A 27,639-nucleotide genomic window follows, 5' to 3' on the forward strand; every position below is an offset into this window, starting at 1 on the left:
CACGGGTAACGAGCCGGTCGGTGGGCAACGATCCGGGTTCCTCAAACCTGATGGATCAAAGTGGGAAGAACCCCAAGCATGGCCAGGAGGAAGATTGGCAGTTTATAGGGTCAACCGGCTGCGGGCGGCTCTGATGGATGGGCGGCGCACCCACTCGGCTAGCCCAGCACCAGAGCCCGCCCTCTGGGAAAGCCAATGCCGGGGCAGGGAGGCGGATCTCCCCGAGCTCCCTTGGCCCGGTTCCTCCTCCCCTTCGCCAGCAGCTGCGCTTCGCCCGGGACTGGACCGAGTTAGAGTTGAGGCGCCGGAGGAGTAGCGCAGAGTGCGTGCGTCCCCCGCGGGGGGGTTCGTGCCCGCAGGCGGTGGGGAGCCGGGTAAGGCGGGGGCGCGGGGCGCTGCGCCTCACTGGGGCGGGCTGGCGGGGGGCTGGCGGCGCTCAGCGGCCCCCAGGGCGGGGATGGGAGAGCAGCCGCCGTGCCTCCCAGCTACCCGGCCGAAGTACCCCGCGGTGTCGCTGCCGCGCCGCCACCTCTGGCGGCAGGGGCGCGGGCGGCACCGGGGGCAGTCCCGCGCTTAACCATCGCGCCACGGAGGGGGGCGGTGGGGAAAAATGGGGGGCGCCCGGGGGCAGCCCTGAAGGGGGGGGCAGGGGTATTTGGGGAAAGGGCCGGGTCTGCTCTAGCGCCTCCTATTTTAACTCCCTCCCTTCCCCGCCAGGCCCTCGGCTGTTGTTCTGCCCCGGTGCCTCCCCCACCCACCACCCTCACAGCCCCCCCCCGCGGGTACCTCCCTCCCCTCCTCTCCCCTCCCCTGCCCGGCGCTCCGCGGCTCCCCTCCCGTATTGTTCGGCTGGGTCCCTCTAATGGCGGACAGGAGGCGGTAGTGCTGCTGGCCGACTGCAGGGGGGCAAACCCGAGACCAGGGGCAACTGCCGCGCCAGCGGGCAGGGAGCGCGGGCGCTCGCCCGGCGCCGGGGCCGTGCCGCTGAGGGCCCCGCGGCCCCTCCGGGCGCCGGTTCAGGGCTGATAGGGCAAGTTCGCAGGTAATACTCGCTGTTTCCCGCCGTGGGTGCCACCGCTGCCCTGTCCCCCACACTCGCGGTAAAAGCCCCCAGTGTGGCGGCGCCCTGGAAGGGCTCCTTGTCCCTCCTTCTTTCAGCGGGGACAAGCTGCGTGGGTGTGCCGTGAGGTGTACCCCACCGCCCTCGGCGAGGGCAGTGGATTTATTTGTTTGTTTATTTATTTATTTATTTGAAAGATTGCGATTAAAGGGAAGTGGTGAGTGATGCAGGCAGTACCTGCCCTGGCCAGGCGATGGAAACGCTCCTTGGGGGCGCTGCCTGATCCTCGCTGCCCCGTGTTAACCCCGTGTCTTTCCCTTAGGCTCCAGCCCAGTTTGGTGCAGCCTTGGCAGCGACCAACAAGGCGAGGGAGCTCCATTGTGAGTGCTATTTGTGTATCTGTTTCTGCCTTGGCTAGACCTGCTTCCAGCGGGCTTCAACCATTGCCCCCGCCCCGTATTCTCCGGGGGCAGGGGTGAAATGAGGTCCCTCCAGGGCTGGGTGGGGAAATTCCTGGGATCAGTAGCTGCTGCCCTGGGGCGAAGCCCCAGTAATGGCTGTGAGGCGGCTCCTCCTCGCGGAGTGGGCGCTGCTGCTGCAGACACCGCTCCTGCAATACCAACTCCGGCAGGCAGAGACGGGCTGCTGCCGCTGCTCACGTTACCCGGCTCGGGAGGGAGGAGGAGGAGGAGGGCATATTTCGGGTGCCCTCTAGAGTTCTGGAGCGTGTATGAAAATCCGTGACAAGACACCTTCAGCCATCTTGAATTTTCTCCCCCCCCATTGCTCGAATCACGTGTCCCCCGTATCATCTCGAAGCTAAGAAGAGGCATGGGAGTTTTAATATCACCCAGCAGTTTGCGATGGAGAAGCGCGCTCCATCGTCTCTTTGTGCATTCACATGGTTCTCTACACCCGTAGATTTGTTCGGGTGGTTTTGTTGGGTTCCTTGGCTGGACTTCTGAGCAATCCGCTTTGTCCCTTCCCCAGGAAGCTAGAGGACACTGGGGAAACCCACAGGTTCCCAATAGCGAGCATTTTTTGTGTTTCGTTTGTGTGGGATTTTCAGAGCAGATTTTGATCTCTGTTGGGTGCTAGGTTGGCTTAAGGAGAGGCTTGTTGCCAATCCCTATGGGTACGGCTGGGACGTAACTTGACTCTATTTTCTGCCCTTGTCAATACTGGGGCTGTTTTGAGCTGCGTGGGGGATTCCGGGATCGCCAGGTAGCGCCGGGAAGGAGCGGGCGAGGCTGCGGGCGCCCGGGAGAGGCTCGGAGCTGCCGCGGCGGGCCCGGGCGCGGTGCGCGGCCTGCGCCGCCAGAGGCGCCGGCGGGCGGCGCGGCCGCTCCGCTGGGAACGTGCAGCCCGAGAACAAAACAAAAAGGCAGCGCCTCTCTCGCCTCCTGGGTCTCTCGCTTGGGTGCAGCGCGGATTCAGGTGCTGCGGTCTTCCCCACCACTCGTATCTTGAATTTTTTTTCCCACTCTCTGTTTCTGTCCCTTGCTGCTTTACGTGGTAGATTTTCCAGATTTGCAGAGCTTGCAACTTTCTTTGTCACTTTTTTGGTGGCTATACAAAGAATGAGTGGTTCGCTGCAAACCTCACTGCTTAGGATGAGGCCATCGGATCTGTATTTATTCTGGGCATCTAAAATTACGGACCACATCAAAGACTTGTAAGAGTTTACATGGCATGTTATCTTTAATAAAGTCGTCTGTTCCAACCCTTGACTTGCTACAGCAGTTAAACATTTTTAATTGTAATTTTTTAACTCTTACCATATCTTGAATGCAAGACTACCATCTAACTTTACTTCTGATTCATTAATTATGCATTCCAGTCTAACAGCTGTTCTGTTTATTTCTGATGATCCTTCATGTCAAAAAAAGTTACTTCTAGGAGCAATCAAGGCAAATGATGCTTTGGAAGGAGGGAGACTGTTCTGTACTGGTGCTAGTTTGACAAAAATTATTGCAGCTTTGTGTGGCTGCTTATGAGAAGATGAGAGTACTGCCAAGAACGGCCATATAGCTAAGATTCAGTAGGTCTTTGTAAGACTTAGTAAATGTCTTGCACAAAAGCATCCTGGTAGGTGGCACATTGTCCTCCTCCAGCTGTGAGGATGGTGGTACAGCCTTCTTATGGCATGTGATAGTACCATGCTGTTCTGGGAGGGAATGTATGTGGTGCTTACTGCTGCAAGGTCATCTCTAGCAACCAAACTCATCAGCCATGTTATTTGGTGGTTAAACTAAGTAACTTGTTTTAATAGAAGTCTCCTAATTAGAGCAATAAATTCACTTTATTATCTACTAAATTGGCTTTACATTGTTGTTATTAATCCTCTTTGACTTCAAATATATGATTGCATTCTACTGTTGCTTACCCTGTAATAACATGCTAAGAGGGATTTGCATCAGCAAGAATGTCAAAGTGGCAGTGGAAAAATGAAAGTAAGTTTCTCTGTCTTTTGTAGAGCTTGTTCAAGTATGTACAGAGGGATGTGGTACAAAGCTGGTACAATGTCTTCCAGATTTTTGCTGGGGTTGTTTGGTTTGGGTTTTGGTTTTTTTGGTCCTGCAGAAGCATGAATCGCCTTGTGGTGTTTGAGTAGTTTTCATTTTGGTTTTGACGACTAAGTACAGAATTATTGAAATTCTGTCACATTGTTTGAGTTTGCACTCAATTGATGTACTCTGCAACAAAAGCAGTAAGGGGGGTTCTGTTAAGAACTTGTATCAAGAATTGTTGCTAATGGAAAATTCACTGTTCACGGAGAACTGTTTATTTTTCCATCACAATTAACAATGAACTCAACCAATTTGTGGAAATGGATTGTAATTTGAAGTTCACAAGAGTTCAAAAGACTGCTCAGGTGTCCAGTGTGAGAAGTTTGAGGTAATACTTGCCTCATGAGGGCCTTAAAAGCCCCCTGTGTTGCAGTGGAGTTCTGTGTCCGCTGAAATTGTGTTCAACTCTAGAGCTGGAAGTGTTTTCAACTTCTTAACTTGGTTTCAGTGGTTTAATCTTAGTAGTTGAATGCTCTTGTGGCTAAGTGCATTGCTTGCTTACACATTAAAGTTCAGATGAAGCTTTGCTTGTATTCCATATTTATACCTTGCCCTATGTGCTGCTGGCTTTTATGGCTGGCAGTACATGCCAACTTGATGTATGAATAATTTACTCAATTTAGATGCTACTATTTACCTTCTTCATTTTGTACCAAGATTTGCAAGTTTGTCAGATAGTGTTTTGTACTTCTAAGAGAAATTTTTGATAGAGGGAAGAAGTTGAGACTTCTGGAATGCAGTTGCATGTAATGACCTCTTCAGCTGGGACTTTCACTATATTGATTTTATATCATAGTTTTTCAGCTGCTCAGTGCATTATCCCAGCTCTCCTGTGTTGCCCATGTTGTGTGTATTGGTGTAAATGCACTTTATCGGGACTATTCATCCTGCCACCTATTTTGGGAGAGAAGTGCTGATTCATGTGTGACTGTTCCCAGGTGTTTTTGTGGTTTCTAATGCACAGTCAAGCTTTGCATCTTTGCTGTCATGTGAATCTGCATCCCTTACCCCCAGCTCAGATGGTTAAGCAGCATTCATTGCTGCTGTGGTTGGCTCCATTGAATACAATCCAGAGTGTGCCCAGGTGGCCCAGAAGGCCGATGGCATCCTGGCCTGGCTCAGCCAGGTGTGGCCAGCAGGAGCAGGGCAGGGACCGTCCCCCTGTACCCAGCACTGCTGAGGCCACAGCTCCAATCCTGTGCTCAGTTCTGGGCCCCTCAGTGCCAGAGAGACATTGAGGGGCTGGAGCGTGTCCAGGGAAGGGCAGCGGAGCTGGGGAAGGGTCTGGAGCACAAGTGCTGTGAGGGGCAGCTGAGGGAGCTGGGGGTGTTCAGCCTGGAGAAAAGGAGGCTCAGGGGGCCCTCAGCACTCTCTGCAGCTGCCTGACAGGAGCGTGCAGCCAGGTGGGGTCAGCCTGTTCTTCCTGGTTACAAGTGACAGGATAAGGTGGCCTCAAGTTGCACCAGGGGAGGTTTAGATTAGATGTTGGGGAATTTTTTTTTCATTGGAAGGATTGTCAGGCATAGAAGCGTGCTGCCCAAGAAAGTGATGGATGGAGTTGCCATCCCTGAAAGAAATTAGAAAATGTGTAAGTGTGAAACGTAGGGACATCGTTTAGTGGTGAACATGGTGATGCCAGTTTAATGGTTGGACTTGATCTTAAGTGTGTCTTCCAGCCTAAATTATTCTATGATTTCAATGCCACTTATTTATACTTAAATGATTTTGACAGTTGAAAACTTTTCTTTTCCATGAACTTCCAGAAGTTATGAATTTTATATGCATTCTGTGGAACTCAGTGGCACCAGAGTTCAATAAGACACACATATACACAGAATTTGGTTATATGTGTGTGTGTAAGAGAACATCAGTAGTTGTAGTAGATGAGATCAGTGACTGTCCTTTATGGACAGGGTCCACTGAGGGTTTCTTATCCCTTTACCTGCACTATCTCTTGGACTAGACATGTCAATGATGAAAGTTATTTTCTTGCTCTGGTTTGCTATCAGAAGAAAGTGATTTCAGTCAATGGTTATAATACAGATTTTATTAGTCCACACAAGTAAAATCTACGGAGATTGGTAATTTTGTGTTCTAGTGACAAGATTGCCACCAACATATTTTTTCAAATTGCTCTTGATTCAGAGGGCATTTGTACTTCATAAGTTTGTTGTCAAGCTTAAATGCTTAATTTTTGTCCATGTTTCCTAAATTTTTTGGGATTAGCTTTACCATAACTTCTTTCTCTGCCCCTTTCTCACCATCAGCTATTGAGAGAATGATCTTGTAGGGATAGCAGGGACTCATCACAGAGGTGGGGTGCAGAAGCAAGTGTTCAGTGATCTTAGCAGAGTAGCTGCAATACTGGTTTGAAACACTCAGGTGTTGTCAGTGCTCTAGCCAGCCATACTGAGTGTCAGTAGCACAAGAGGATTTTTTTAAGTTTGTCTGAGATGAGACTACTTAATGGTGTTTGCTGTCGTGCAAAACTATGTGTTTGGGTCTCTAAAAAATGTAAGGTGTAATATGTTACTTCTTTGTTTAAAAGGTTTATGAACTTTATTGTACAGCTTTTTTAACCCTTACAAGATTATCAGAATCCTTCAGTTAGCATCACTGTAGATTCCAAAGGCTGTAATAGCAACATTTGTGTCCCTAGTGCTGCACAGAAGTCTGTTCAGGCATAGTCCCTGCTCATCAGCTTTACCCCCAACACATGCTAAGCAGGATGTCATCTCAGTTCCACCTTTCCCCCATGGGAATAGCCATGTATTCTTGGGCACATGCTTCCACATGGGCACTGATGGGGACAGAAGCTGCTTAGATATTTGAACCAGAGCTACTGATGTAACTTCTGCTGGCCAGATCATTAGGAGAGACGAGTGGCATTATGGAAGTTTGTGTTGTGTTGGTTTCTACATTTAGTTTCCTCTAATCAGTGTTGAAGAAGATAGAAAATCATGCACATAGAATTGTATGGGTTATGACAAATTTTACTTATTGAGGGCTGCTTACCACCCACAGTCAGTCCAAGGAACTTTTGGACTGACTGTGAGCTGCAAGCATGGACATCTTTGTTTTCCTCCTGCAGGCTTTTGTTGGAAGTGTACTGGCATCTTACCTTTCTTTAGGCTCTTCTGTGCAATGCAGCCATACTGAACGTTTAAAAAGTTAATTCATTTGAGTTAACTCATAATGTAATTGTGCTTTTTTTTTCTTTTGCTTTTTGTTTTCCTCTCTCCTTGAAAGTAGCCTTGGTGTAAACCTTACTTCTTTTTGCAGTTCCTTTTCCTTAGATCTGTGTAAGATCATTCCAGCTTGGTATTTACTCCTAGTACTACATCAGATTTCTCTAAAAGACATTTTGTTCATCTCATTCATAAACTCAGCTGTCATGCCTTTATGGATGACCTTCAAGTCGCTCTCTCTTCCAGACTTGCTGCCCTCTAAACTAGCTAAATCTCTGCGTGTGCTTTTGACTTCTCTTTGTGGATGTCTGACCTTTAGCTGGGGCTGCTATTGCAAAGGAAACCTCTCTGTGCTGTTGCTTGTAGACAGCAGTGTCATGAGATCTTTGGGTCTAGCCCTGGTTTTAGACATAGCACACACTCTTCTAACAGAGACTGTAGATTTCTCCCACGTATTAAGTGGTGTCTTAGCAGTTCATCAGCAATTAGGTGTTTGTTATTTAGTTGTGTTAAAAAATCACATGAGTACAAGATCATGCCTTTGACCTCTGTATCGTGTGGTAACAATTTTTCTTAACAGATGTGATAAAAATGATCCTGCTCTGTTGATAGGGACTCAGAATCCTGTACCAGAGTGCTTTCCTGGACTTCTCTTTTGACTATCCAGTCTTTTTGCCTTTTGCATTTTATGGTGGTAAAACCAAGGGGTTTTACAAAATTACTTTTAATCTAATGTTGGGATTTGACTGTGAAGGGTACTATCTGTTTTTTGTTGTTAATGAGGTTGTAAGAGCTGTTTAGGAAATGACATCATGGGCAGTTAAACAATTTCATTCATTCTCCTGAGATGCTCCTCATGCTTGGAGAAGTTCTGCATGTGCACCCTTACAAGCAAGCCAGTTGCAACCTGTTAATGCAAAAGAACCTGACTTTAGGAAATAAAGCCTACTGAAAACAAACCCCAACCACCACCTTTCCTGTCACCCTGGGACTCAAACACACCATCCTTAGAACAAGAACTAATCATAACCATTGTTTATGGTGGTGCTGTTTCCTTGTATTCTCATTTTTGTCTCTCTCCATCTGTTGCCCCTTATGTTTAGATTGTTTGCTCTTTGAACAGTTTTACTCTGTGTTTGCACAGTGGCTAGCATGATGTGGCCTACAGCTTTGGCTCCTGGGAGTCTGTGATAACAGTTGTGATCTATGGGTGTGGTATTGGTGTCTTTTTTTTCTTTTTGTGTGTGTGTATGGAGAAGGGAAGAAGACCTAGTGTTCTCTTTTACCTGAGATAATGCCATCGTTTTGTTTGAGCAACAATTAATTGCTAATATACCAATCTATAAATGCTTAAGGATTCTTATTAAGCTGGCAGAATTTACCAGACATCTTTTGAGTTTATAAATAGTGCTTGCACACTTGCGTATTTGGGATTTTGTTTATTATAATAATTATTAGTAGTAGCAGTAGTTTTTCTTGTAAGGGTGGTTATGTTTTTTGGAAAAAAAAAAAAAAGTAAATTCAGGAAATGTTTTGTTCTCATAGGTGATGCCTCATTAAGGAAGCCAAATTGTATCTAGAGGGGCCAAGCAAGAAGTCCTTTGTAATCCATGTAATAAAAAAAAAAAATCACAATTTGGAAAAGAAGGAAAATGGAGAGCACAACAAAGGTGATTTGTTTTTTGCCAGAAGCAAAAGTTGAAAGTTGGATATTTGCCATTGTCACTCTGTTTGACCATTGTTATGTATACTTCTATCCAAAGAATTGGCAAATAGAAATACTGAGGTGGTCTGACTAATACTGTGTACAGTACTGATCTGAACTAAATTCAACTAAATTTAAATTACTAAAAAATACTTTTTTTAGTAGTTTAAAAGAACCATAACACAAGAAGATACACAAGAAATGTTTGGAGAACATACTCAAGAATTACTTAAGAAGGTCTGTTCCTCAATAAAAGAGAATAGATTACAGTGTGACTTAATCCTGCTCTAGCAAAGATGGTGCACCCAGTAACATGGTAGATAATTGGGTGTGCTTCCTTCATCTCCCTTTCCATCTCCAGTGTTAAAGGCTGAATTTCTGAGTGTCAGTTATTGCCTAAGCAGTACAAAATCCAACAGGGAACAGTGTGTAGCCTTTCAGCAGGTACAAGAACTAGAAGGTGGTATAGCTCATTGAGGCATCACTTTCTTTTTCTTAGGCAAAAGTTCATACAGGATTTGAAAAGCTCCCTGCCAGGAAAGTTAATAGTTTTTGGTTTTTTTTTAAGGCTCAGATTATACTTCCTGTTGCATATGTGGACTCAAAAGATGAAATACTCGCTTAAGACAAATACTATTTTGTATATTTTTCATGGGTTTAAATTGAATGTAAATATCCTTGGTTGTATGACCATTTAAACCAAATTAACTTAGGTTTGTCATTGTTCTTTCCTGTTTGTACCAACATCAGCCTTTTCTGGCTTTTTTGATTGTTTTATGTTTTTAATTTTGGGAGTCATTTTAGGTCCATGAATCATCACAATGAGATTTTGGGGGTGAGCAGCTGTGTAGGTGTAGAGTATTTGCTCTGATTTTTTTTGTGTTTCCACTTTCTACCATCTTAGCTCCCATGATGGACTGGCTGTTAGAATCCTTAAACAGCTAGGGAGAAAGGGGAAAGGAACAGGAATTCAAAACCACAGTAGTCCCGTCCAGGACTGGATGTGGTTTGTAGTTGTGGAACCGTGGCCTTAACAAATACTGTGTGCATCTTACTTAAAAATAAGACTACCTTTTACACTTTAGAACAGTTGGAAAACCTGGAGTCTTGATTGCATAATGTAACTTGCAGCCAGCCAGCCAGTGCAGCTGTGAAAACCTATCATACCTGCCTTGCTGACCAGATCTATTCTTGCCTTGGTATCTCTTTCCCGTCAACCTCACCTCATATGGAGCTTGAGCTGTTTTGTGGCTGGTTTTTTAGTTTGGTTTTCTCCCACTTCTTTTGCTATCTCATTTTGTTTGTGGTGATAAGTTTTCTTTCCTTTGTTACACTGTAGCTTCATTGTCTGTTTACTTGGTCTTAGTCTGCTTGGGTTTCCCTCCTACATATAGCATATTAACTTACTCTTTTAAATTCAGTTTTCTTTGTTCTGAATTACTTGATGCATTGAATACTAATCACTGCAGGTAAATTGTGTTGAAGAAGCTTGTCCATACCAGGCCCAAAATACTAGGTTGTTAGCCAATACTTGATTATTTCTCAGGGATGAAAAATCTGTTTGAGGCTATTAGCTGATGTTATTTATGCTAAAGGCAAAGAAAATGGTCTGTTTGCAAATTTGTTCATTTGCAGACTTTGGCATGACAGTTGTTCCTCTTTCTAAGCATATGCAAAAATAAAGTATTTTAGAAGCATTAACCAAAAAGATTTGTGCAGTAAGGCATTGAGAAGTGGTGTGCCATTAGGCATGGTGGATACTAGTTACCTATACAGAGCTACTTGTTCATGGATTATACATGATATGAGTGTAGACTGAATGCTAGTTTAAAATAAAAATTAAAAAATCCTAACCAATTTAGAAGAAGCACTAATGAAGAACAATGTTAAAAGTTCGTATTGTTAGTTAAAATTGTCTGCATTTCCAGAATGTTTGGGAATACTACAATCTGGGCACTAATAGGATAGAAGACAGCTTTGGCTAGTCCTGGTGAACAGCAAATTAAACATGAATAGTGCACCCTAGCAGGATGAATGTAAACAGCATACTGGACTGAAATCAGCAAGGTGGTAGCCAGCAGTTTAAAGAAAGTGATTGTTCTGCAGTGTGTTATACTGGGAGAACCCATCTACAGTGTTTAGTCTGGTTTTGGTTAGACTCTGTCCTAATGAAGATAGGGATGTTCTGGAATAAGCCCGGTGTAAGATCAGGGTGATAGAACACATAACAAAGGAAAAGCTGAGAAAGAGAGGTGTGTTCAGTCCAAAGAGAAGGCTGAAGGGACAGGTTACTGCTGTTTTCAACTAATTAGTGGGAAAATAGAAGACAAAGCCGAGCTCTTCTCTGAGAAGAGCTTTTGATAGAATGGCAGGTATTAGGCATGAGTAACGACAGGGGTAACAGTTGTGCATAGCTAAGATAATCAAACATTGGGAAATTCTTGCACTTGAGATTTCTGTTTTTTGTCTCTAGTTACTTGTTCACATTTGGTTGGTTTATATATGATTGGCTGTACGTCCAATTTTTTGTGACTTGACAAATTTGAAAGATTGTGTGCTATTTGTGCATACCAGGCTTTTTTTAAAAAATGCTAGCAAAAGCTAGGGACTTCATAGATTTGAATTCTCAGTTACTCTTGGCTGCACATGGAGCAATGAAAATTAAGGCATGTTTTTGCAATGTGTGCTGTGAGCCACTGACACCAGTGGCCTGTGTTCTATTGCTCAGACCTGACATCTAATTAAATTTACTGTTCCTGGGTCTGTTTCTGATCTAGTCATTCAGTATTTGTTTTTCCTATTAAGTGTTGCATTTTTTTAAAGTTAAGATCCATCAAATGACAAGTTGACTCTTTTCATGCTGTATTAATGCCACTTTATTTTTCAGGATTTTACATGTCCTTTTCCTGTGTTCCTATCTCTGGCATAGTGTTTCTCTATTGTTTCTGTATTCCCTTTCCACTTAGCCATCTTTCAAGTCTGTTGCTGTGGTCTAGTGTTGCTTATTTTCTGGAAATAGACACACATTTGGATAGAAGTAATAGATAAGCATTTTATTGCAGGTCCTTTGTTTTTCTGTCTTGTTTTACCTTTCTGTTCTATTTATAATAAAGGACATCCTTAAGCAGCATCTTGCTGCATGAGTAGTAGATAAAATTTGCTGTCTACCACATTGCACGTAATGGCTTTTAAGGGTAGAAATGGTGCTGTGCTCTTGCTCATCAGTGTGTTTCCAAGATTAAACAGCCATGAAATACATAGAAAGTGTGCAGATGAGGAGACCCATGTCAGTGTGGCTGCCCTAAAACACTGTTGGTCAACTGTCTGATTTTGATTTGCCATGCATACTTATGCCAAGTGCTGCTCATTCTCTGAGTAGCCTTGAGAATTAGTGGTGCTTGTTTTGGATACCCCTTCATAGAATTAAGTTTGAGATTGACTCTGTATTTTTATTCTGTTTGTGCATGCAAGGAAGCATTTCTTAGCATTCATTGAGTAGGAAGACTCAAGGAAGAAGCTGTGTTAAGCAAAATTATTCAAATATTCCTGGAAGCATCAGTTGGAAAACAGATGTCAGGATTCACATTGAAACTTGGTGGCTGCAGTTCAGTTAAGATGCTCAGAAGATATCACAGTTTGCATGCTTTTGGTAAGCTTTAGCTGTGTGTAAATAGTTAGTCTTGTGAATAAAACTAAAATTTACTGACTTGCTTCAAAATATTTCACTAAGTGGATCTTGCCCTTTTACTGTTCTTAGTTACTGTCTGTAATGGATTACAGGTCTTTTAGGTCTTGCTTTTTTGTTGAATTCTCTGAAATCTCCGTGACAAACACATTTTGAATCTTACATCATGACTTTTAGTAAGCTAATTTCTTCAATTCATACAAAAAATCTGAGAAAATAATTAAATTTGAAGCAGCTGCAAACCTACTGGAAAATAAATTCTGAAGTAGTGTCTCAAAACTGAAGTAATGAGATATACCAGGCTTTTGTAATGATGGTACTCAGATGAACAGGTAAATTAGATTTGTGAACCTAAACTTAGTATCCTGTTCTGAAAGCTTTTACCCACGTTCTGTAACACCAGCAATATAAATGGGCTTGTGTTAAATGTTATTCAGACACTTTCATGAGCTTGTATAGTAATTTAAGACCCTTATTTTACTTTGGTATTGTGAATATTTGCACTTGAGGTTAGCCCGAAATATGCAAGTATTCCTGTTGAACTCATTACCATGATTTATGTGTGAAACTGGCAGATGAAATAGTTGAGTCATTGTGGCATTAATGTAATGTCTGAGGCTTGCTGAAAGCCTTGCTTGCTTCAGATACACAAGTCAGTGTGGCCAGTGGATATACATGTTGTAAAATTCAGCCTGACCTGTTGTAATATTCAGCCTGTCACTGCTTGCTGTGTTGTCAGTGGGCACATGCATGTTGGATTGCTTTATGTAGTTGCTGTCAGGGTAGAGCATTTCTGTCTGTGGCCATCAGCTTGTCGTGACTGTCCTGTCTGCTGAAATGATCTCTCTGCTGAAGTTCAGAGCTGTGGCACCAACCTTGATATGTTCAGGCACAGCTGTAGTGTTCTTGCTCAGAAATTTTTCATTTGGGGAACTGATCTGGCTGGAAAGGATTCCAGCAGGAAAGTCTCTTTTGTCTGGTAATGTGTGTGGTTGCAGAAACAGCTGTGCCACATGATAGCATAGCAGTGAGGCTGAGGCTGTGGACCTGGCAACTAGGCAGACCTTCAGAAGTGTTAAAACTTTTGTTAGAGGTGTAAAAGTTAACAGTAAATCAGAGCTACCATGTATCCAAGGCATATCTGAACATAAAAAGCTGATGGCTGAATACCCCTGAGGAAGGATATAAGGAGGAAAAAACCCACAAACCAAAACAGCCTATGTGGTTGCCTGTGGTAAGAGTTTTATATCTGCTGGCTCAGAAGGACCCTGCAACTGCTTTATATCTACCTTGTAGTTGTATTCACACAGGTAGGAGTCTCTCCATACACACTATACATCATTTACTATGCCCAAATTGAGACTGCAGTAGTAGCATGCAGATTTAGCTTAAAGCTGGCTTAAATTACAACCCTTTAAAAGTTTTTGGCTACTTGGGTTTTTCTAGCACTTTTCACTTCTTATATGTGGATATAGTTGGGTTACTAGTTTGCTTCAATTGCAGTGAAAAAGTGCTACTTTTAGGTGATTTTAATTAGTTTACTTTGTTTTTGGGGTGAACTGTGGCATACATTCAGCCAGCCACTGGGTTGATGGTTCATACCCTAAGAAAGCTGTGGTACATGGGTTGCATCTGGCTGTGTAGGGAGTGAGTGTTCCTGAGCTGTAGCAAAAGATTAAGCTGGAGAGCTTCTTGATAGCTGCTTTGTAGATAGTCTGTACTGAGCTTGTGATCATCAGACAAAAGGAAGGTCAAGTGATAAGTGATTTTCTGTAATAAGGAGAGGGACTTCAGAAGCTAGCAGAATTAAGGAATTAATTGATATTATGATCAAATGAATGTCAGGGTCAGGAAGTGACCATTAGAACTGGATAGCCTCACAGAACATCAGGACATGTTCAGTAAGGCTCAAACATTATAGCAAGATGTTGAAACCCATCCCTCTGAAGTCAGCTTCAGAGCCACGAGCTGAAATTTAGGTTTTTTGGGTAAATGGATAGAGTTTCTGTGAGGCTAGTGATATTTCTTTTGTATGTAAGAAGATTATTGTTACTCTCCTATGTTAGGGTAATTGCTGTACTAGGCAAATAGACAGTTGGGTAACTTGTTTGCAACAGGGATGTATAGGACTAGAAGCTTTTCAGTTAAAGGCTGATTTTTCTGCAGGTGTATTCTGGTTTTCAGCTGGCTGGCCAAAAGTTTTGTAGTTTCCTTTGAACCACTGTGTTTTAAGTCATCAGTGCGTTTATTTCATGTTTGCCCAATCCCTGTTTGAATCTGTTTGCATTTTCTGACCTCTGTAACCTTCTACAGTATTGACTCTCCCAATTGGCAAAATGTGTTCATGCACAATAGATTATTAAAGCTTCTTAATGATTTATTTGGCACCTTTTTGTTCTTTCAAAACACTGGGCAGCTCTTATCATCTGTATATTTTTCTTATTCTTTCAGATTTAGGATCTTCCTTGAGTTTTTGTTTCAAAGAGAAGTATTTTCCATGAGTATAAATTGTTCATGTAACTCATCTGTTTCTTCCTTTCTCTGAAAAGTGAGTGATCTGAACATCTCATGATAAGCAAGATGCTGGTGAAGTATGTTTGTTCTGTAGTAACAAATGTGCTCTTTGTTTTATTTGATTCTTTTTTTCCCCTCTTTGGTTGTTGATGATTGAGTAGCTTTGATTTGAAAGAGTGAGAAGGTTGCAACTGGGATCTCAAATTATGTGTATTCTTTCCCCCTGTTCATTACCTTGCATTTATCACTGCTGATTTTTCCTGCCACAGTGCTTTACAATCAGTTTGTGTTTTCAGCTGCTCTGAATAAGTTTGTATGATTAGGAAGCACTCATTTTGGGAGTCACTATCTCTTGGCTGACTTATATAGGTTGATCTGTGTCATTTTATTTTGGAACCCCTGTGGTAACTTGGGGTTGTCTTTATTGTGGTAACAATGAACAACGCGTGATATTTTTCTCTTTAAATAATCGCAAATCCCCCAGAGAATATCTTCTCAAAATCTTTATTGTAGATAATTTCCGCAGCAGTCTTCACTAAGTACAGTGTTTGGGTGCCTTTTGGAAGACTTCAGTGGGATATCCCTGTTTAATCAGGGTTGGTCAAAAGGTATGTGAAGCCTTCAATAGATTTTGGCAGTAGTCCTGTGAGACATTACCTTTTCATTTCAAAATTTGTATTACTCTCCTCCCCTATGTTTGTTTTTTTTTTTTTTTTGGTGTATTTATTCAGTTGTAGTTTCTATCATGATAGAGATAGGACTGTAGTCTGAGTAATTGTTCTGCCTTCTGCTTAAGTAATTGGTTGCAGATACTGAAATAAAAAATTGCTGACTGCCTTTAGAAATCTTAAGTGACTTCCACATGGCCCTGGTGAGTTGTTCTAAAATCCTCCTCTGTTAGCACTTTGATGCAACATTTTTCCTCTGACCTGACCCGTAGAAAGAGAGCTTAGATATGATCTTCCCTGATCTTTTCCTTACTGAACATCAGTGCAAAGAATTTATTCTGTGTTTTCTGGATCAGGCTTCATGGATACTCTTTTACTTCAGGAAAATTTTACGGATGGTAAAATTGACAAGAATTGGGATTTTAGACAAACTGTTGCTCTGACATAAATCTGTAGCCTGTTTCTAACCAAAAGGTGTATGAAATTTATATAAAACATCCCCCCAGTACAATTGCAGCACTTTTTTAGGTCAGAGTCTTCCTGATAGTAGTCTCTATTGGGTTTTTGGAGTCTTTTTGGGCTGGTTGTATGCATAATACAGTGAGTTTTTTGAATGACCTTTGTGCTTGCAAGCTTTTTGTTCTAGCTGCTCTATTTCTTCTCCTCCCACCGAGGTTGTTCTTTCTGAAGCCAGATGTTGAAGTAATGAGGTTTTTTGTATTTGTTTTTATTCCCCTGGGAATTGAAATATGCTCTTCTGGAGTGCTGTCTGGATAATCACACCTTGAACGATGTTGCGTGGCCCAGAGTTAAACTAAGATTTGCTTTTTCTTCAGAGAGGTCTCTAGGTGGTTGAAGTTGACTGAGTTGTAAAAATTTTTCCCATCATTCGGTGGTGGGCTGACTTTACTTCCCCCCTGCCCTAGTTTGCACAGCAGTAGTTAAAAGTAGCTAAAACAGTAGTTAAGTAGTTAGGGTGAGTAATTATCTCACCGTAGTGAGATAATGGGAATGAGAGTACTTTGCAGTCTCATGCTCATTATCTCACCTATGGTGTCACTGTTGAGTGGAAGCGATTGGTAGCATACCATTAATGGGCTGTTTCTTCTGCTTGGGGTGTGGAATTTAAAAGTAGCCCAGTACCTCTTGAGGTAAATAATTTAATTATGATACTGTGCTTTCCCAGCAGAAAGTAGTAATCTTTTGCTGAGGCAGATAATTCCCTTTCTTTTTGTTTCAGTATTTGTTTCTTAGGATACTGTCTCCTAAATTTTGTTTATCTGTTCATATCTGAAGATGTCTCAGTTATGCATTATTTCCAAAGTAGTCTTTCAAGTTTTTTTTTTTTTTAGGCTTATAGCATTGATAGGGAAACGTGTACATGGTGCTCCTAGTTTGGATGTCTGTTTTGGTGGAACTGCAGTTTTAGCCAGATTTTCAGTGACTCCTCTTGTGTTTTTGCGTTGAGGGTGCATAACTGTGACTTTGATCTTCTGTCAACTTCATTCCATGTGTTATTAATGGCACTTGGTAAAGGCATTTAAATTCCAGTTTCTGCTTTTGCTAAAGCAGAGTTGATGGGTTTTTTTGAGGTACTGGTACACCTCACCTGGGTTTCTGCAATTCGTGATAACTTTAACTCTCTTATCATTCATCAGTGGAGTTGACCCTACAAGTATTACTTAAGTGTTTTAAGAGCTGTTGTAGTTGTCATCATTCTGAAGAAGTGCCTACATTTTGTCTCTTCTTTCTTCCAGAAATTAAGCCTCGAACAAAGCAATGGGATCATAATTGATTTCAGTGTGAAGACTTTTAATAGGTGAGTGATGTAGCTTAAATTAAGAGGGACACACAAGGCCTGGTTCAAGACTGTTGAATATTGGTAGTGCTTCTGTTTCTGTCCAGATGTGATTTTGGTGTCTGTGTACCACCACAAAGCCTTGAGCTTGTTCTTCAGCAGTATTGAACATGTATTTTCTGCAAACTAAGTTTCGCTGTTTTGTGGGTTGTTTTCTTGTTGGTTGGTTGGGATTTTTTGTTTGAGGCATTTGTTCATTGGGTTTTTTATGAATTATTTGGTTTTGTTGTTGTTGAGTTGGGGTCTTATTTTGTTAGTTGGTTGGGGTTTTTTCTGTTTCAGTTTAGTTTTTTCCCCCTAAATCTCAACAATTTGTCCGGTGATCAGTCTAACAAATCTCATGGGTTTCTAGTAATTGTATTTCTATTGTAAAGCATCTTTTGCTGTTGCCTGTTTTGAGGTATGAGTTTTTTCCTGGTTTTCCATTCTAAACATTTTTTTTTTAAGTCACTTTTTTTTGGGGTAGTTTTTCATTTAGAAGTACTGATTGTGACATTGCCTACATGGTTTTTATGTTTCTCCTTGTTGTTTCTACTTCGAGAAAACAAGCTATGTCATTTTGCACATTTTATGGGTAATTTTGTTGTTGGGAGGTGGGAGTTATTTGCAGGGAAATATATGCAGATTTTGCTTATGACTTTGCACTAGTAGTTAAACACAAATTTTTATTTTTTTAATACTTAGCAGTACAACTCATTAAAACCTAGGAGCTTTGTGGAGAAAGTAAATACATTTAGGCAAAAAGATATGTGTTTTGAGTCTTAACTTTGCATGTACTGTAATACAGCCCAAGTCTGTCTTTCTGCTAAGGATTTGTGAAAATAGGAATCACAAAGGTTTTGAGTCAGGCCTAGGGTGTAGTCTTGGCATAGTCTCATTTTTTCCCTGCTCACATCTGTTCGAGTATGTTTGAAACTTTATTAGAAGCTTTATGTGCTTGTGGTGCTTTTGTCCTTGTAGAAAAAGAAAATATATAGAATAAACCTGTGAAAGTTTAAAAATTAAATTAATTCTTTTCAGCAAAATCTGAGATGCAAAAAAAGCTAACTTTGAGTTATTCAGCTCTAGAGGAAAAAGTAAAAGTGAAAGAGAATATTGGATTAAATTAATTTTCAGTGTAACTGACTGATTTCCAGGGATGCACATGCCAACTACATTGATAATAATACAATTTTCTTGGTAAGAAACCTTCTTTCATTCCAATTCAGTGTTCCCTTTATTGTGGTTCAAATGCTGTTACATAATGGCATTTGTCTGTGAGGCTGACATAGGAAGGAATTTAAAGGTGGTCGCCTGCCTCTCCTCTAGGATTAATCTGGTTCACAGCTTTACTGCCTGGCCCTGGTCCTGCCCTCCCTGCTCCTGCTCAGTTGATGGTCAGCAGGGCTTGAGTAGTGCAAATGTGTAGAAGAATATTTGAGCCTTATTCCTCTGGGCATTTTTACTGTTGGGGTTTTTAAGAGCTGTCCTCAGCAGTAGATAACTAATAACAAGTTGATGGTCTCTAATTTAAAAATGCTGCCAAGTCTGGAAAACCTAATGACTATTACAAAACCTGAAGAATAAATAGATGCTTGAACTTTGAACATTTTCAGTCTCTTGTGAGTGATCACATGTGTTAATACAGGCGATGGATGCCTGAATCTGTGCTAAGTATCACTGCAGTGCATATATACAAGTTGAAAAATATTAGCAGTGTAAGGTTTATATTGCGTTGTAGGCCTGATTTTTATGTCCTGTAGTTTTCCTTTTATATTTTCCTTTTAGCTTAGTGTATTCTGCTACAGGCAGCAAGGAGGTTGACGCAATAAAAATGAAGGAAGTGTAACTGCCAAGACGTTTTTTCTCAGTTGCTTAGTTTACTTGAATAATTTATTTCCTTAGTATTCTGTTACAGATATACTTCTTAATTCTAATGTTTGATTACTCAGTTGCAGTTATGTATGTCTGTCTCTTACCAAACATTGCATATTTTTCCCCTCTATAAAGCCTTCTGGATGTGTAATGTGACAGAGTAGAAGATCTCAGAGTACTGTTGCTGCTTTATTCACAGCAGGGATTGAATAGACTCACGTTCTCTCTTAGTGGAGGACCATGGTGCTAAAGTCAGGTTTGAACTTAAACTGTAAATTTAGAAGAAAGTTGGTGTAAGGAACATAGCTGGCAGATGATGCTTGAGATGAGGAAATAGTTTTGGGTAGCTAATGTTTGTTTTAACCCTGTTTCAGACCACAGTACTTTTGTGAAAGGCACCAAGTTGGTACAAGAGCAGTTTCTCCACAGGAAAGAAAATAAAAGTGCTTGGAGCAACTTATTAAGGTAAACAGATTGCAGTGGATTTCTGGATGGGTAAGTATAGATGAGCAGGATATTTCTACTTCTTGTATTTACCTTCCTGTAATAAAGGTTTTATAAAAAAGCACAGGTAGCTGCTTCTGACCTTCCACACAAACGCAGTGATGTCACAGATCAGTCTTTACTCCAAGACATACCCAAATTATAATTATGTCTGTATTTTTCTTGTAGTATTGTATCAAGATCAGTTTAAGTTACTGATCTGTAGTGCAGATGTGTTTCAGAGCCATCTTAGGTCTTTTAGCTTTGATTATATCCAGGTTGACTTTTATATTTTTTTAATTCATGGTTGAATTGACATTTATGCAGAACAGATTCCCCAAACTGAACAATTACTAAAAGCAAAGAGAGCTCCCCAGGCAAAGTAGCTGTTGGGAAGTAGCCTGAATAAACACTGCTTGCTCTTAAAAAGAAATAAGACGAAGTCACTGAAAGTTGCAGGAGCATGAGGTAATAAGTCAGGACTTCAAATGAGCTGCCAGTCTGTAGTGGCTACAAATGAGAGGTTGCTGTCCACTTTCTGCTGCTCAATAATGTATCTATTTTTGTCACATGCAAGGGTTTCCTATATATCTCTTCCTTACTTCTTTGTTCCAGTCATCTTGTGGCTACCTAAGAAGCTTTGGCAGTGTGGGGTTGGGGGAAAATCAGTTGAATGTCAAAGTTGTTAATGTTCCTAATAGGGCCAAAATTTAATAGGAATTCACTTTTTCTTTCTGTGTGCCTAAATCTTGACCTTGCTTTGCCATCTAGCAAATGCAGTGCTAGAGTATAATTGCTTGCATACATGGGGTGGGAAAGGGACTGAGAGATTGGGATCATTTAATAAATAGCACTGAAAATTTTGTTTCCTGTGTGTAAAAGTATTGATAAAACATTTTGATGTGTAGCAATTGCATATTTTTTGCTAGTATAGTATTAGAAAGTAATTGGATGTTAAGACATTCAAAAAGGAGCATAGAAAAACTAAATTTTCCTTCATATTATCTCAGGAAGAAAATAAAATCTGGAACTATTGATTCAGTAGTTATTTTTAAGAATTGTTACTGGAAAGTAGTATCTTACTCTGAAGTTGGATGTGTTCTTTTCTTGCTTTGTTTTTCTTCAAACAGCAGATCTGGAATGGACACGAGTCCTCTGGGAGGATTAGACTTGTCTGAAAACACTCCTAGTCTGCTAGGGAATACCACCATGGCAGCAGGTCTTGCAAATGTAGGAAATACATTTGGAGGGCCACCAAGTTCTTTAGTTTCTAGACCTAATAAATTCCAAAACTCACCTATAGAAGATGATGATGATGTAGTTTTTATCGAGCCTATACAACCTCCACAAAATTCTACGTCACTGGTAGCAGACCAAAGGAACGCTGCATTTACATCATCTAAAAATGAAGAACTTAAAGGAAATGATTGCAAAATGCTTCCTTCTCCAAAAGACTTAAATTCTCGAAAGGGGAGTATAAGTGAGACTATTATTATTGATGATGAAGAAGATATTGAAACAAATCAAGGACAAGAGAAGAATGCTTCCAATTTTAATGAACGAAGACTTCCAGAGTGTAAAAATAGAACCAACGAAATGGAATTCTCACCTTCCAGTTTTTCAAGAAGTAAGGTAAATTCAGGGATAGGTAATAGTGGTATAACCACAGAACCAGACTCAGAAATTCAGATTGCTAATGTTACTACATTAGAAACAGGTGCTATGAGATCTGTCAGTGTCGGTCATTTAGAAAATGATGGTGACGGGTGTGACATGAACCTAATGATTACACATGTAACGTCACTGCACAATGCCAGCTTGGGAGATGTATCTAACGGACTGCAGTCAGATAATTTTGGTGTTAATTTGCAAACATACACCCCATCTTTGACTTCACAGACCAAGACTGGTGTAGGACCTTTCAATCCTGGTAGAATGAACGTGGCTGGAGATGTATTTCAAAATGGAGAATCTGTGACTCATCATAATCCTGGTAAGTTGCAATTTTGAATTTTTCCTTGAAGGCTGAAGATAAGTTGTGAAGTAAATTGATTATAGAAGTTTTGATTTAAGTAATTTTGGCAGTGGCACTGCTTAGTCTTTTAGCTTAATATGTATGAAAGATCTTGATTCCCTTCATGCCCATCACTACCTTATCTGTGACTAGAATAAAATATGCTCAGTGGCATAATACATTAGGAAACATGCCTTCACCAAAAGGATTAAGTAGTGGAACAGGCTGCCCAAGAAAGTGATCTCAAACCCTGGAGATACTTAAAAGGGTTGTAGATGTGGCACTCAGGGACACAGTTTAGTGGGAGTGCTGGGTTAATGGTTGGATTTGATGATCTTGGGCATCTTCTCCAACCTAAATGAATCTGTGATTATATATGTGGTTTGGAAGATTTCTTCTGGATCAGTGTTAGTCTATTTTCCTTGAGTAGGTACCTCTTCTGTATATGAAGCAGTAGGTGTATAACAGAGACACTTGGGTCCTACACATTAATTTAGAGTCTGCTGTCCCCAGTAGGCATTGGCGTGGCTATGATAGAATGGTTTGGATTGGAATGGACATTTAAAGATCAGCTCATCCAACCACCCTGCCGTGGCAGGGACATCTTTCCTTGCTCAAAGGAAAGGTTGCTCAAAGCCCCATCCAACCTGACCTGGAACACTCACAGATGGGGCATCCATAGCTTCTCTGGATAACCTGTTCCTGTGTCTTGCCACCTTTATTGTAAAAGAATTGTCAGTTCTGTCTCATGACCAATATAAACGTATCCTCTTTCAATTTAAAGGTACTGCCTCTTGTCCTGTTACTCCAGTTCTTGTTAACAAATCTCAGTGCATCTTTTTCTGTAACCCTGCTTTATATGTTGAAAGACTGCAATATGGTCTCCCCAGCCTTCTCTTCAGACAGAGCAACTCCCAACTCTTTGCTTTTCTTCACAGGAGAGGTGTTCAAGCCTTCTGTCACTTCTTGTAACCCTCTTCTGTGCTTGCTTTAACAGGCCCATTTCTGTCTTGTACAGGGGACCTCACAGCTAGATGCAGTATTTTGCAGGTGGGCTCTCAGCAGAGCAGAGGGACAGAATCACCACAGACCAGGATATGAGTGACTTTTTGGTCTGTAAGCGCAGGTTGCTGGCTTATGTCTAGTTTTATGTCTACTGGTCCCCCACAGTCCTCCTCCACAGGGCTGCCGTCAATCCATTCAGCCCCCAGTTTGTATTGGCATTGAAGATTGCCCTGGCTGACCTTGCACTTGGCCTTGTTGGGCTTGGAGTTTTCCATGGGCTCATTCATCCAGGCTGTCCAGATCCCTCTGGATGGCATACTGTCCCCTCTGGCTTATCAATTGCACCACCCAGCTTGGTGTTCACAGCAAACCTGCCGAGAGTCTGCTTAATCTCACTCTCTGTGTTGTTGAAAAAAAAAACCTAAATAACATCAGTCCCAGTACAGACCCTTGGAGGACACCACTTGTTACTGGTTCCCACTTGGACATTGAGCCATGAACTGTAATTCTTGGGGTGCAGCCATCCAGCTAATTCTTTATCCATGAGATATATATGTCTCCAATTCAGCAGCAAGAACCTTGTGGGGGGACTATATCAAAGGTCTTGGGAGAGGTCCAGGTAGATGAAGTCCATGTAGATGTGCTTTGGAGTGGAGCTTTTGTTTCTCTCAATGGAATCTAGTTTTTGTGCTTCAGAAAGGCTCCAGAGAAAGAGCCAACACCTTAACAAATTGAGGATGCAGTTTACAATTGCCCTGATGTGAACCAGGTGTTAACCCAACTGTGTGTAGCTCAGTGTGTTTCAAAAGCTGTATACCTGTGTAAAACTTCAGTACTGTCTTCTTTCCCACCTCTGCCCCAAGATGTGGGAAAGAATTCTTTTCAGCTTTAAAAAAAATAATAATTTTTGCCAGATGACTCTGTAATAAAATGGTACAAATGACAGGAAAGGATAATTTTATAGCACTTTAGAGCAGGAATGAGTAAGAAGGAAGGAGACCAACCTGAAAAGCCATAGCAGTAACATGTGGTTGAACATGGCACTGTATAGTGACATAAACTTGGCCATTACAGAATTGCAGGTAGGTGCTTGAAGGATGAAGACATAAGGCAGTGAGGTATGAAAACTCACCTCGAATTAACTAAGGAAGTGTGATACACCTCAGTTCAAGGACATGAAAATTGGATTTTTCAGATCCTTTATAGAGAACTTTAAACAAAGGAGGTAGAATGGCTGAGAAGTGAGATGTGAAGAAAAGGCATAATATAAAATGGGTATCTATGAAGCTGGAATATGGAAAAAGTAAAAGAAAAAAAAAGTCAAGGTCTTCTGATGCTTTTCTTGTATGTTTATGGAAGGAAAAATGCAACAAAATATCAAGGGAGGCTATCTGAGGCCGTAAGAAAATAAGGAATAATTGAAATAACCTTAAAGAGATATTATTACCTACTTTAGTTAGGTATTAGTCGTGCTGAATGTTTCAAACTGGAATGAGTGGCAAACTCAAGTTTTCATGACTGGCAGTTGAGCACTACTGTAGCTCTATTGCACATGCTGTGTATTCCTGATAAGAGAGGCAATGTGCTTTCACTTGAAATCTAAAAGAAAAGAATGTTTTGAGGTATTAAGGTGCTGCCAGGATAATAGTATATTTGAAGTAGTAGAAGTACAGAAAAGTTTAAAGAGGGCAGTTAATTTTAATTCTAAGCGCTCTGGTAGCTTGTCTTGGTTTGTCAGTAAGGATATTCATGCCTTCAAAGGTAAACACCTTTAACACTTTTAAGACAAATGTGTTTTGTTTTGTGTCCTTTTCCCTTCACCTTTTCCTTCCAGCTCTTCTGTTTACTCTCAAGCACTACAACAGGTAAATTTCTAGATTGTCTTAAATGGCTGAGTAGTAGGACATTCTTGACAGCTAAAAAAAGTCACACCTGAAGATGCTCTTTTACCTTCTAAGGAATGTATGTTGTTTCTTGTCCTAACAAGTGTTCTTGGAACTTTGTCCCTAAATGGATTTTAAAGCTATGCATCAGAATATGTTGTTAATAGAATCCTTTGGGGAAAGAAAGAAATGCAGAGAACAGGAGGAAAGGCTTCCTTTTATTTAATAAACAGTTATGGACCAAAATAATGTCTCTTAAGGTGTGGGCAGTTGCTCTAGTCTGTAGGTTAATGTTTACATTATTTGAAGTCATAGAATTTAAAATGATCTGTCTTACGTTTGGGTATTAGTTGTATTAACACTCCAGAAATACTCTCAATCACTCCAGTAAAACATTCAAGGCTAGGTAAGTCCCAAGGGCTGTCACAGTGTTTGGTATAACTGGCACACTATTGAAAATTTGTGCAAATGGTTTTTATCATCCAAAATTGTTTTTTTCAGTTTTAATTCAGTCTTTAGAAGGTAAACATTTCTAAATTCTGATGATAATCACTTTAAATGAAAGCTCAAATTCCAGAGAAAAGCCTAGGAATGGCATTTTGTTGGGGGATTTCTTTTCCCCCCCAGAGCTGTATCTTCTGCTGCAGCCCAAGATATGGAGCATGTAATTTAACATATGATCTTCATAGATGTATTTCTTTCAGAAAAATGTCTTGCTTACATTCTTGTTATAGGAGTTACTTATGCTACAAAAGATTGGGCAAAGATAACTTTGTTCCATGGTAGTTTATTTTCAAAAAAATACTGAGTAGAAACTAGTGGAGTCTGAAACATGGGGGCATGGATCTGTGTACTGCCAGAACATAAAATACTATTTTCTAGGTTCACTGATTTCTGCTGAGGAAGTTGTTTCTCTCATGACTTTGGATGTTCACTGCTATACAGTATAGTTCTCTGGCTGCAGGCTGGACTAGGAGCCAGTTCTAGGGTGTATCATGGAGGCTGGATACATTATGCTTGTTAAAGCTTTAGAACAAAATAACTAATGAAAATTTTGGATCTAAATTTGCAGAGTTTGTCTCAAACATCGGTTTAGAAATTCTGTGTTGTCTGTGGGTCTCTTTTTTTTAATTGCAGTTTTTTTTGTGTGAAGATAAGATTGCCAGCTTGCAGACTCAGTGCAAGTGAATTGAAATGTGCAAAACCTGTCACTAGATGTAGGATGGGAGCATCCTGAAATCTGTTCATGTTCTGAAGCTTTGTAGAAATGGAGAGGAGTGGTATCATCAAACAGGATTTTTTACATTAAACCTGAAATTAAAATGTCTTCTGTGGTCATTCCCACAGAAAAATGATTTTATGATGATACGTCTGTGAATACTATTCTGTACATGCATGTGTGTCTCTTGATTTACTTTTATGTTTGGGTTTTTTGTCTTGAAGATTCTTGGATATCCCAGTCAGCTTCCTTTCCTAGGAATCAGAAGCAACCAGGTGTGGATTCCTTGTCACCTGTAGCATCCCTTCCTAAGCAAATTTTCCAGCCTTCTCCCCAGCAACAGCCTTCTAAGCAGGTTAAAGTCACGTGTGCGAACTGCAAAAAGCCTTTACAGAAGGGACAGACTGCCTATCAGCGGAAAGGATCAGCTCACCTTTTCTGCTCCACTACCTGCCTCTCTTCATTTTCACACAAACCCACTCCAAAGAAACTTTGTGTCATGTGCAGAAAGTGAGTTTTTTATTTTGTTTCACTCTAGCACCTACATTCAGTACTTTTAAGATACTTACATGCGCATGAGAATTTCTCCATTAATGATATAAAATCTGATTATGTAAATGCTTTATATGGTGTTGCTTTAGTGTCTGGAAATGTTGAATTCTCTGTGTCTAACAAAATAATACAAGCTTTTGAATTCAGAGTATGGGACATTATTTTATTGAAAGCCAAGACACTAAAAATAAATGAATTTTTTTTTTAAAGGTAAGGTGTCCAAGTTGTGCCATACTTTGTGATAAGATATACCTCATATATGAAGTCCTTTCTGAAAAAAGTGGACCATATGTTGTGTAGAATGCACTCATTTTGATAGATGAAGATGTAAAATGAAGAGACTTTAAAAGGATGACAAAGTCATACTTGCAAGAAGCTGGAAGCAACTTGGGAGTTCTTCCACTCTTGGTCATAGGGAGACAGTGAAAGCCTTAGGTGTTCCCCGTAAGTGGGGCATCTGGCAATTTTGTAGCTGAAGATACCTTAAGTGGGTGGTATAGAGGGAGTAAAAAGCATAGCTAGAAGTGTCTTATTTTAAATTACTGGGTAGTTTTGACTTGCAGTTTTTCCTAATTTGCCAGACTTGAAACTGCCAAAGAGAAGCCTTCTGTAATTGTGTTGTTGTAGTGTTAAGTGTATAGACTGGCTGTACTCTTACTTTCAGTGTACTGTTTAATGAGCTTTTTGCACTTTTTCATATTCTCAGTCTGGTACATGCTGCAGTGACACTGGTTAAAGGATGAATTTTTGCTGAACTAAAGAAGGCTTGCAATAAAGATTGCCTTTGCTAGTGTGTGCTCCTGAGAGCTCAATCACAGATTTAAACTAGTAAAAAAATCTTTTACATTACTGTCCAGTGTGCTGGATTAATGGCTACTATTGGGATGCAAGCTATTGGTCTTTTTTCTCCTTGGCACTCAGTAAAAATAAGCTACAGAAAACATTGATATCCTGCATACCCATACTGTGGTACCCTGAAAGCCTAGAAAATGTAAGATATTCTAGGTTTTTAAAAAAAATCTGTGTTAAAAGCTCAAATTCTCTGAACCCTTCCCTCTACAGGGCTAGTTAAAAATAATGCTTCTTTCTATTGGCTTGTTATGTGTTTATACACTAATATTTTTTTTCAGACATAATCTAGTGACTAGATATTTTTTTTCAGACATAATCTAGCATTCTGCTAGTTGCATGATCTGTAAAGATGAAGATTAGACAAATCTTCTCTGTCTGAAATCATAGCTAAACTCATGCTCCTTTGCCACTTTGGAGATAATTAAGCTGTGTATTGCAAGAGGCTGTGTACAAAACTGCCCTAATGGAAAGGGCTTTATTATTGAATGATGCAGGAAAATGCCTTATTTCTAGCTTTTGAGATTAAAGA

The 27,639-nt window shown here is 40.8% G+C and overlaps 1 protein-coding gene across 6 annotated transcripts in view; it reads left to right on the plus strand.

Annotated features, from left to right (window-relative positions):
- The first annotated feature begins 243 nt into the window (after positions 1 to 243).
- Positions 244 to 27,639, plus strand: part of ZMYM2 (zinc finger MYM-type containing 2) — an 87,034-nt gene continuing 59,638 nt past the window's right edge. For 2 of the 6 annotated variants that reach the window (XM_063148992.1, XM_063148998.1), the window contains exons 1-5: positions 244 to 374; positions 17,148 to 17,209; positions 19,477 to 19,597; positions 20,716 to 21,578; positions 25,931 to 26,216. In XM_063148992.1, coding sequence (XP_063005062.1) covers positions 20,726 to 21,578; positions 25,931 to 26,216 — 1,139 coding nt within the window. In that variant the 5' untranslated portion in view covers positions 244 to 374; positions 17,148 to 17,209; positions 19,477 to 19,597; positions 20,716 to 20,725. The remainder of the gene's footprint in view (positions 375 to 17,147; positions 17,210 to 19,476; positions 19,598 to 20,715; positions 21,579 to 25,930; positions 26,217 to 27,639) is intronic. The other 4 variants (XM_063148997.1, XM_063148993.1, XM_063148996.1 and 1 more) reach the window with 4 other exon arrangements.

Source organism: Melospiza melodia, chromosome 2 (assembly GCF_035770615.1).
Source record: "Melospiza melodia melodia isolate bMelMel2 chromosome 2, bMelMel2.pri, whole genome shotgun sequence".
NCBI classification, from domain to species: domain Eukaryota; kingdom Metazoa; phylum Chordata; class Aves; order Passeriformes; family Passerellidae; genus Melospiza; species Melospiza melodia.